This window comes from Populus alba, chromosome 2 (genome assembly GCF_005239225.2).
Source record: "Populus alba chromosome 2, ASM523922v2, whole genome shotgun sequence".
Taxonomy (NCBI): Eukaryota; Viridiplantae; Streptophyta; class Magnoliopsida; order Malpighiales; family Salicaceae; genus Populus; species Populus alba.
Genome location: NC_133285.1, coordinates 18,104,749 through 18,115,759, shown reverse-complemented (window position 1 = coordinate 18,115,759; position 11,011 = coordinate 18,104,749). Strand labels below are relative to the sequence as shown.

Below are 11,011 nucleotides of genomic sequence, written 5' to 3'. Positions count from 1 at the left end.
CATAAAATAAAATAAATAAATAAAAAAGAATAAAGGCTAGGTTTGTTGCGTTGCCTAGCGGCCCAACCAACATATATATATATATATATATATATATATATATATATATATATTAAAAAACAAAAAAAATCCTTAAAAAATTCAAAAGCCTTATAAAAAAATTTGTGATTTTCTCACATGTTTTTCAATCAATTTTGCATTATGTTAGGTTGTATAATTACACTATAGGATACATATCCGTTATTAAAATACACGGTTTTTTCTGAAACATTTCAAAAGAAAATTCAAAAAATCAAAAAATAATTCAAAATTTTTTAATTAATTGTTTTTCAAAAAAAAAAAAGTTTTGTTTTCATGCGTATAGCTAGATCCTCAAAGTTTTTTAAGCATGCTTTCATAAAAAAAAAAAAAAAAATTTCTCATGTTTTAAAATGCAAAATAGATATCATAACTAGTTTATGATTATCTAGTAGGGTTTGGCTAAAATATCAAAAACCTTTCACAAATTATTTTTTTCATTTTATATTATAGTTTAGATGTAGACTTAAATATTTGAGAGCGTAAAACTACACAGTAGGGACACCCTCATGCATTAAAGATAAAAATTCAATATAAATGTGATACTAAAATTTAGACTTTAAAATGGTTAGAATTCAACCTCATAAAGTATAGATTTCCTCACGAAAAAAGATCTATCTTTAACCCTTAAACGATTTCAACAAAAAAAAACTTAACTTAGAATAACAATTAAATAACAATATAGCATACTTTAGATAGGATGTACTGGGAAAAATATATTTTTTTTTTGTGTAATCAATACCTTACTTAAATTCTTACAGATCATAGGTTTCTTATCAACCATTATATTAAATGGCAACTCCTAAATTTTAATTATAATTTTATAATTAAACTCAAAACTTTTTTTTTCCCTAACAATACCTCTCAAGAGGCACTTAAAACGTGTCATTTTTTACATCACTCGTGACATAATCCATTAAACATGAAATGGAAATAAATAAGTAAAGAATATTGCAAGCATCAAGTTCTGAAAGTCCATCTTTGAAAAAATGAAAAAATTCAGTTAGAACCATAATTAAGTTTGTTTAAATCTCTACGACAACTATATGCCCATTATTTAATGTTTGACAAACAACACATGTAGAATAGGTGAAATCAAACCTATAGTACAATATTTGCTGTATTGTGGGAAAAATAAATAAAAATAGAACATGGTCTGTCTCGGAAGGAGAAGGGAAATTGACCGCTGTCGGTGCTTTCGACGGGTGTTTTGAAATTACCAGCACCATCTTTGAACTTTGAGAAATCAACTTTCGTTTGATTTTCGACTTTATTAACACGGCTAGCCCACCGAATTTTATTAGGCGAAAAGCCCGTTCCCAAGTTGCCGTTGCCATTAGATTATGACTGATGGCTCGCCTGTTTAAGATAGTTCTAATAATATTTTTTTAGTGGCTGACCGACGGGTCCTCGAAGCAGCAGATTGTGCAAAGAGTGAAACAACGATGCCGCAAAGGGAAATTAGAAGCATCTCTGGAAAGCAGAAACCAAATGGAAACTGGGTGCTAACTATATTTCTGACTGCTCTTCAACTGTCTGTGTGCCCCTCATTTACCTATAAATGAGCACAAGACCAGTACCTTCTTATTCATCAACATCAAATCAGTTATCTCGAAAGCTTCTCTTTGTTTCACAGAGCACAGAACCAACTCCTGATTCATCAAAATATCAAATTAGTTCTCTCTAAAGCTTCCCTTTAATTTACGGTTTCAAACCTTCTCTTGTTCTAGTTTGTGAGTAAATTGCGAGAGACCAAAAATGAGCGTGGAGATTTTGGATGGTGCCACCATTGTCAACTTTCTGGAGGACGAGGAAGCATTCAACGCGCAAATATGTGACCGCTTCGCCCACCTTGATTCAGACCATGACGGCCGGCTTTCCTACGGGGAAATGTTGAAGGAGCTGCAGTGTTTGAGGTTATTGGAAACCCACTTCGGCGTCGATGTGGAAACAGACCCGGACGAGCTTGCTCTCGTCTATGGTTCTCTTTTTGTCCAATTTGATCATGACTTGAATGGGACAGTGGACTTGGAGGAGTTCAAGTCAGAGACCAAGCAAATGATGCTAGCCATGGCCAGTGGTATGGGTTTCTTGCCTGTTCAGATGGTCCTGGAAGAAGACAGTTTCCTGAAGAAGGCTGTGGAGTGGGAATCTGCTAAACTGGTTGCCTGATTAATTCCACATCCATTACCCTACACTATACTTGACTCATTAATTGTCTTTGTTATTTCTGTCTTCTGCGAATGCATTCCAAGTTTAGCTGGATGCAGCAAAGAAAATAAATGAAATGCTCTGTTGTTGGTGCAATTTGGTATCTTAAAACTTGGTTCTCTCCTAATGCAATTTGGTCATGACCATCCAGCCATGGTTAGTATAACAAAAGGCTGACAGAAACACGAATATCTTTCCTCTTTCAAGAGGGCTTCATCAACTTATAGATGCACGGGCACAAGGATTGAGCTAGATGCATCTCAGTCATCGTTCGAAATTTAGCTTCAAGGGAATGGAATTGGTAGACCAGAGTTGCTTCAGAATGGTAAAAGAATTTGCGTGTCAGGTCCAGGGGAACAGATGAAAATTAAAGAAATAACTGTCCTAATATGAAGTCTAGTTAAATAAAAACTTCGATTTAACTAGATTTTGCGCTCTAAACATCTGATGCCATCATGATTTGTTTAGCATGCGTATGAAACAAACTTCCCGCATCACAAAAACAATGACATCTCACGAGATGGAATGAAGGAGAGAATGCTTTCGCCAAACAGCTCAAACAGGGATACCAGAAGATGCCCAGTATTCAAGTCATCGTTCCAAACCTGGTTGAGATGCCCACTATCACCTTTGCATTTTCAATTTCTGCAGCCGGAGCCGGAGATGGTGTAGATGGTCCCCTTTTTGAATCACCTGAAGGAGCCGGAGCTATTGGTTCCCGTAGCATGTGCAATGGTGAGGATTTTGTTGGCACTACATTGGCTGGACCATCAGTTATCGATGATCTAAATCTCATTTCCACACCACAGATACTTTGACACGGACACATCACAAACTTTAGCATTCAGATGGTATAATTGAAGATATGTGCATATATGTAGTGACCTGCTGCACAATGAAGATATGTGGTCTTGTAGCCAGTCTCCAAGGGATATAAGCATCATTTCTTTATTAAGTAGACAATAACTCACCAGCAAGGCTCCATAAACTTGCCAAGCTTCATGCCTCTTCATCCCATTCTTTTGGTTCTCAAGAAGCTGGAGATATGGTTTCATATTTGGGACTACAAGAAGGCGAACCTGGAAAACGAGTAGAAATAGAATGCAGGAATAAGAATATAAGTGACTATAATTTCCAAAGAATTTCTTGATGCCATCCCAATAAACCTCCTTGCTTGATTTAGCAGTACAGCACCTCAACTTCTATTTAGTTGGGAGTGCAAAGAAGAAACAAGAGAAAAAGCATGTCCTTTCGATTTAAACGCCTTGTTTCCTAAGAACTGCAAATACAACAAGGCACTAAACAACAGTACTGATCAGCTTCATGAGGTATATGAAGGATCCCCTTCCAATAATAATAGTAAATTAGCTTTAAATTAGCTTCTTCCAATGATAATAGTAAATTTAAATTGGTGTCTATTCCATCAAAAGATTAGCTCTGATGGAAGGCAAAACTGAGGAGGAAGGAATTCCTAAAACAATGAATAAATAATTGTCTCCGTTGACTATATATATATTCAAATTTTTAACCCACAGCATAAAAACAAATTTCATATCAAAAACAGATATCATCGAGGAAAAATGACTGTGCTATTACTAAATTTTGTGATATTACTGGCCTAAAATGTTGTAGGGAATTTACCAAGGAGACCGTGCATAAGTAAAATTCTAAGATAAATCATTGATTTTGTGATCTTTTTTTCTTTTCCTTCTGTTTTGGATAATAACTTCAGGAGAGACGTAAGAGAGAAGAAACCAAGTCAAAGGTTGATATTTACTAACTTTCCAAAATCCAGAGATAAATACAAGACTACGTGATACTCATATCTACATAATAAATAATCCAATTTTGATATCTTTAGCCTTTTAATTTTAATAAATAAATAAGTCCTCATTAATATTAATATAAACATAACCTTATTCATATATTTAACTTTCATAATCCAAAAAAAATCATAATATCTTTAAATATCGATATCAAAATATCATTGAAGCATTCCAACCAGAAAAGCTAAATGAAAAGCTAAATTTAAAAAAAAAAAACATCTTTTTAACTTTTATTTTTCTCTTTAACAATTCCAACGATCGTAGGTAAATGAATAGTTAAAATAGCTATTCAACTTGTGCAAAGCCATTTCTACATGTTTATGTAGAAATGGCCAAATAAAATTACCGTTGACAACGGCTATTTTTATAACCGTTGGCCAATAGTTTTTTTTCCTTTAAAAGCAAATGGAAAGACACTCGTAAATTTTAAAATCTTGTATTGTGTCTCATCTTCTCTCAAATTTAGAAAATCAAGAATCAATTATTCTCTAGTTAATTAATAACATCGTTGTTTAATTAGCTGAAATTAAAAAGTATGTTTATTTAAAAGCTTTTTTCTATTTTCTCTTATATCTGTTGATTTTTTATACCTTTTGTTGTTAATGATATTTGTGATGATTTTATTTCTTTGTTATTTTATGTTTTTGATATGGGTTAAGGAAAATTTTTATTTATGTTGTTTATCTTTGACAAAATTGAGAGGAATAATGATAGCTAATATTGATAAAAATATAGAGTTTTATTTAAATTATCTTTAATTGAAGTTAATTATATTTTGTCTTGTTGAAAATACAATTAAACCAGTATATCAATTCTCTTTTAGTTCAAAAAATGGTCAAATTGTAATATTAGAACAAGTAGGAGGCAATGTTTATTATTAATTCACATGTATAGAAACTAATTTTCATTTTCATGCTTAATATTCATTTTCATGTTAAATTGTTTAACACATATTTAAACATTATTTAATTTCTCTAATTTTTTACCAGATTAATGATGCTCGATAATGTATGCTCAATAATGTTCAACTAGAACATTGGGGTTATCTTAAATAAAAGAACCCAAATAGCAATTTGAGTGTGCAAGTCAACATCAAAGGTCAAATAAGAAACAAAAAAGTCATGTCAATGCAAGTTCGACTTCATCAGCTCCATCTACCCCTAATTTATTAGTTTAGGAGAAGACAGTGAACCATTGATTTATCAAGATAGACCAATTTGTCAGAAAGGCTGCAAATGGAACGACTTAAACGTAAATAAGAAAAGGATAAAGTTGAGGAAGACAACTGTAACAAATCTCTTACAGCAATTCAGGGATGCTATAGTTGAAATTGAAAATTAGTTTATGTTAGAGCAACAAGCTATGATGATTCAACAAAGTCAAGAGAAATAAGAATTGGACAAGATTGAGAAAGAAAAAACAAATTTATGAAAATAAATATTTTAATTTGGATCCAATTTCTATAGCGTATTTTTCAAAATAGAAAGTTAGAAATTATATTAAAGAGGGGTTTTAATTTTTAATTAACTAGATTTATTTATTTTTTAATGTAATGTATTTTTAATTAAATATGTAAAAATTTCTTAGTTATTTTAAATATATTATTATAAAAGTGGTATCAATTCATTATACTTTTTTTGAAGTTCTTCTAACACTTAACAATAATAAGTAGGATTAATTAACTTAAAAAGATAACAATCTAATAATGAAAAAAAAAATAAAAACATAAAAAGGATTCGTGGATCCCGGACTGAGATATCATCCTTGATCTTTATCTATGCCCCATTGGGTGATGGATTGACAGGGTCTGCAGTTACTGCCTAGCCGACCTGGGATTCGTGAACCTTAATCCTCCCTCCCAAGCCAGGAGCTGCAAAATTCCTTTGCCAACAAGCATTAGGATCGCATCTCATTCCTTGCTCCTCTCCCTCTACTTTAGCATTCATTCCCTGCCCCCATTTCAGGTCATCATAAGGGGTGCACATTTGGATCCCTTCATCCCTGAAAAGCTTGGCAGACTTGAAATTTTGTTGAGTAGGAAGGTTCATTAGAAAATGACCAACAGTAGAATGGATGCAGGCCAATGCCAAGCTCTATAGGAAGGTGGAGCACTCAGACTTGAAACTTATGATGACATAAGAAGTTTAAATCTAATGATTCTACTCATTTACTATATTGTTCCATAAATATCAACCAAATCTTCTTATAGTTGAGAGCCAGTTGCTCCATCCCTGATTCAATTATGAGTTTTGAAGAAAAATCATGTAGTTCTGGTATTTTCACCATGTGGACACTGATATAAAGGAATTGACTTCACGTTCATGGTCAAATCCAAGGTTCATTGCTCCTTCATCCTCAATAATCATTTTATGCATTATTATGCAAGCTTTCATAATATTTGCAAGCGTTTCTTCATCCTAGCATTGAATAGTTTCACATACAATTGCAAAATGAGATTGGAGTACCCCAAATGCCCGTTCCACATCCTTTCTTACAGACTCTTGCTTACTTGTAAAATATTTTCTCTTTGCTCCTAATGGTCTTGGGATTGTCTTAACAAAGGTTGACCAATTAGGATAAATCCTATTTGCTAAATAATATCCCATTGTACATTCATGCCCATTAATTGTATAATTGATAGGAGCAGTACGACCTTCACCAAGTGCAGCGAAGACAAGTGACCGATCAAGAACATTAATATCATTTAATAATCTAGGCATTCCAAAAAAGGCATGCATATCCAAAGATCTTGTGAAGCCACTGCCTTTAGAATTATAGTTGGTTCACGACAATGACTAGTATACATCCCATGCCATGCAATTGGGCATTTCTTCCATTTTCAAGGCATACAATCAATGATCCTAACATCTCTGGAAATCCACGTTGCTCTCCAATTGATAATAATCGACAAATATTGGCCTCGTTTGGTGCCCTTAGATACCAATCACCAAAAACTTCTATGATTGCTTTTGACGAAAAGCTTTAAGACTTTTTATCGCAGTGCTTTCTCCCAATTTGAAGATATTCATCAGTAAGATCTGCCATGAATACCATATGCAAGTATTCTGTGAGTTGCAGTTTACCTTTTTAAGGCAAGATAAACCAAGAAACACCAAGACATCTGTTCTTTATTTGAAATATGGATTATGAGCTTCCACTGCATTTGCGATCCGAAGAAAAAGACGACAACTCATCCTAAATCTTATTCGAAATTGAATTTTAGTGAATTTAAGATTTTCAGCAAAATAATCATTATATAACCTTAATTCACCTTGTTTTCTCTGTAAGTGGCATGTTGATGACAACCAATACTAGAAACAGGGGCTATTAGCATCTGAATTTAGCAACAGATAATTCCGTTGCTAAATTCAGTAACAGATTTGCAACGGATTACATATATATTATTCTTTTAATATCAGCAACGGATTTTAGCAATGGAAAATCCATTGCAAACTTTACGTTGAATTTAGCAACGGAAAATCCGTTGCTAATTAAAAAAATAATTATTTAAATTTAGCAACGGAAACTTCAACCTCAACATCTAAGGTTAAGAGAGAGTGGTCCAAATTTCTATGATGGCAAGTAAATGGAACTGACTATGCCTCTTTGTTTCATGTGTTGTTTTCTTTGTTATTTACTCCACCTCTGTTGAGTAGCTCTATCATTCATGAGAGAGAGAGAGAGAGAGAGAGAGTGTATCAAGCTATTTTACCATAACAGGAAGGAAGGTAGGTCTGTAAAAGATATATGGAGATGGAAAGGAGGCATCTTAGCATCTGACTTTGCTGATTAGAGAAGGTAAGAATAATTGACAAGGAGAAGGGTTCGCTCCCATTTTCTGTACTCTCATTGTTCATGCTACTTCCCATCCCATAATTTATTTCCTTTCAAGCTGCTCCTTCCTTAAAGTCTCACATCTACTTTGCCAGTTTCCTTTCCTTTTGTTGGTGACCTGTGCATGTGCTTGCATGTTAGCTCTAGTAGATGGGGTTTGAGATTTTGGAGCTCGAAGAAATAATTTTGAAAAATGTTGCAGATAGAAGAAGAATGCGACAATTGTATTGCCTGCACAAATACATTGATTGATTGTTCTTGAGTCTTCAGTTTTTGGCGAATAAATTAAGTCACGATGCGTTGAGTTATTGGTGTACAACTACCACTGGCATTCCTAGCAAGTGCCGAGCATGTCATTATTGTTGTCATCCAGTAATCCAGCCCTTTTATCCAGAGAATCCGTTGACAAAACTAGATCTGTTGCTAAAATGAGCAGCGGAGAATCCGTTGCTAGTTTTGCAACGAAAAATCCGTTGCTTGGAAAATCCGTAGCTAAGTGTAAGCAACGGATTTTCCGTTGCTGAGAAATCAGCAACGGATAAATTCGTTGCTAAAAAATCAGCAACAATAAATCTACATCTGATTTTTGCCGTTGCTGATTCTGTTGCTAAATTGTTTTAGCAACGGATTTTAGTATTATTTGCAACGGAGCAGTCCGTTGCTAATTACTATATTTTTTAGTAGTGAACTATGTCACATTTAGAAAGCATTGAATCTAGATCCTCCTCGAACTTTTTCCCTGTCTGATTTTCCAACTCTATCTCCATTTTAAGTCTATTATGATATAGTAGAGTGCAATTGAAAGGCTTCAAACATTGGAGTAAAAGCTCTCTGAAGCGTCCAGCACCAACAGTTCCTACAATCTTTTCTTTAAGATCGTAAGCCCTGTATGCAATAGCCGCCACATTCCACTCTTATTGATTGATAACTTGATGATATCCAGGTAAGAAATTTTGTACAAGAACAAGGATTCTCATGAGCTCATCTTTTTGTAACTGAGACAACATTGCTTCCTATGACCTCTACAGCAGTTAACCCAACAGCAGCTGCTGCCTTCAAATCTATATGATCAGAACCAATTCCAGCAAGGAGAATAGGTTTTTTGCCCTCTTGATCCTTTATGCCGTAACATACGCGGGGTGGAAAGGTGTAGTGATGAGGACATGGAGATCAAACAGACGCTTGTGAAGTTGTATGACAATTACATAGTTGAAGAGCAAAAAATCAACAAACTAGCCATCCTAATATTCTTGGAAATAAAAGGCACAAATCTAAGCATCTTGAAATCATTTAGTGTCATCACTACGATTAGGACATGGAGATCAACAGTTGATCTTGTTGTTCCCTTAGGTCATTAGGGAAAGTAAATCTAAAGGCAAAAGATCCAAAATTCTATATTTAAAATTAGTTGAAATCATAACTTATTTTCTCTGCAAGTGGCATGTTGATGACAACTATGTCAAATTTAGAAAGCATTGAATCTAGATCCTCCTCAAACTTTTCCCCTGTCTGATTCTCCAACTATGGCTCTATCTCAAGTCTATCATGATACATTAGAGTGCAATTGAAAGGCTTCTGATGCGTCCAGAACCAACAGTTCCCACTTTCTTTCCTTCAAGATTGTAAGCCCTGTATGCACTAATTTCCACATTCCACTCATTGATAACTTGATGATAAGAAATTTGATACAAGAACAAGGATTCTCATAAGCTCATCTTCTGTAACTGAGACAACATTGAAAAGAGGGAAGCACTTAATATCCTATATATACAGGAACACAAATTCAACAAACCTAAATGCTTAAAAACAACACACTTGCAGGCTTGTAGCTATTAATATTTTCAACCTCGTGTGAAGATGTTGACATTGATTGTCAATGGTGATCATATGCTATATTTTCAACCTCTTGTTCATGGTAATTCTATTGAGGATTCAATACTTGCCCATCTTACATCTTTTTACGTGGAGGCCTACTTTAGTTTATGTTATGCCAGGTGCGTGTAATGAGACACACAACAAATGTTGTGCAAAGAAGATATACACTCACCACATTCCGACCATTCTTTGTCATCAGTTACAATGCACTGGTGACCTTGTTATTCCAGCAAGTCACCAATGCCCAAAGCTCCATCCAAGCAACTCATAAAATTAGGGTTTGATGAAATATAAAAAATTAAAATAATAGAGTAACAATGAAAATATTATTAAAAGCAAAAAAATTAAACATGGAGTTAAGGGGCTTATTGGTCTTGATGTTTTTATAAAAGTTTTATTTGTTTTTAATTGCATCCTTCAATTTTAATTTGTCAAATATTATCTTCTTCAATTTGGTCCTCAATCTTTGGGTTTCAAATTTTTTTACCTTGAACTTTTTGTGTAAGTTTTATTGGTTTTCAATTTTATTTTTCAATTCAAATTAATGGTATTATTTTTTCAATTTTGTTCTTGTTGTTTTGATTTTTAATTTTTTTCTTAATATTTTTTGTAAAATTTATTTTTCGTTTTAATTTCACTCTTCAATCAAAATATTCTTTTGATTTTTTAAGTTAATTTTTATACTTATTCTTTTGAATTTTTTTAATCCTTTTACTAAATTAATTTTCTTTTCAATCTCACTCTTATTTTGTATTTTAATTTTGATCCCTTTTCTTTCAATTACTATTTTTTAATCCTTTTGTATAAGAAAAATGGTTTTCTATAAATAAGTACAGAGGATAATTTTAATAAATGATTAAGTAATCCATTAAACATGACATGGTAACAAATAAGTAAAGAATATTGCAAGCATCAAGTTCTAAAAGTCCATCTTTGAAAAAAACAAAAAAAAACGAAAAAATTCAGTTAGAACCATAATTAAATTTGTTTAAATCTCTAAGACAACTATATGCCCATTATCTCTACAAACAACACATGTAGAATAGACAACTATATGCTCGTATTTGCATTTTTGTTGTGTATTGCGGGGAAAAAAAGAAGTAGAAAAAGAACATGGTCGGTCCGTCTTTTCAAGGAGAAGGGAAATTGACCGCTGTCGGTGCTTTTGAACCTTCGAGTAAGTCAAC

At 33.3% G+C, this 11,011-nt stretch overlaps 1 protein-coding gene and 1 pseudogene across 1 annotated transcript; one reads left to right on the top strand and one right to left on the bottom strand.

Annotated features, from left to right (window-relative positions):
* Nucleotides 1-1,654: 1,654 nt before the first annotated feature.
* LOC118057666 (uncharacterized) lies at nucleotides 1,655-3,667 on the top strand. The gene has a single exon (XM_035070304.2). It carries the CDS (start codon nucleotides 1,837-1,839, stop codon nucleotides 2,248-2,250), a length of 414 nt encoding a protein of 137 aa, XP_034926195.1. The 5' UTR covers nucleotides 1,655-1,836; the 3' UTR covers nucleotides 2,251-3,667.
* On the bottom strand, nucleotides 2,876-10,105 carry LOC140955314 (formate dehydrogenase-like; annotated as a pseudogene).
* Between the last annotated feature and the right edge of the window lie 906 nt (nucleotides 10,106-11,011).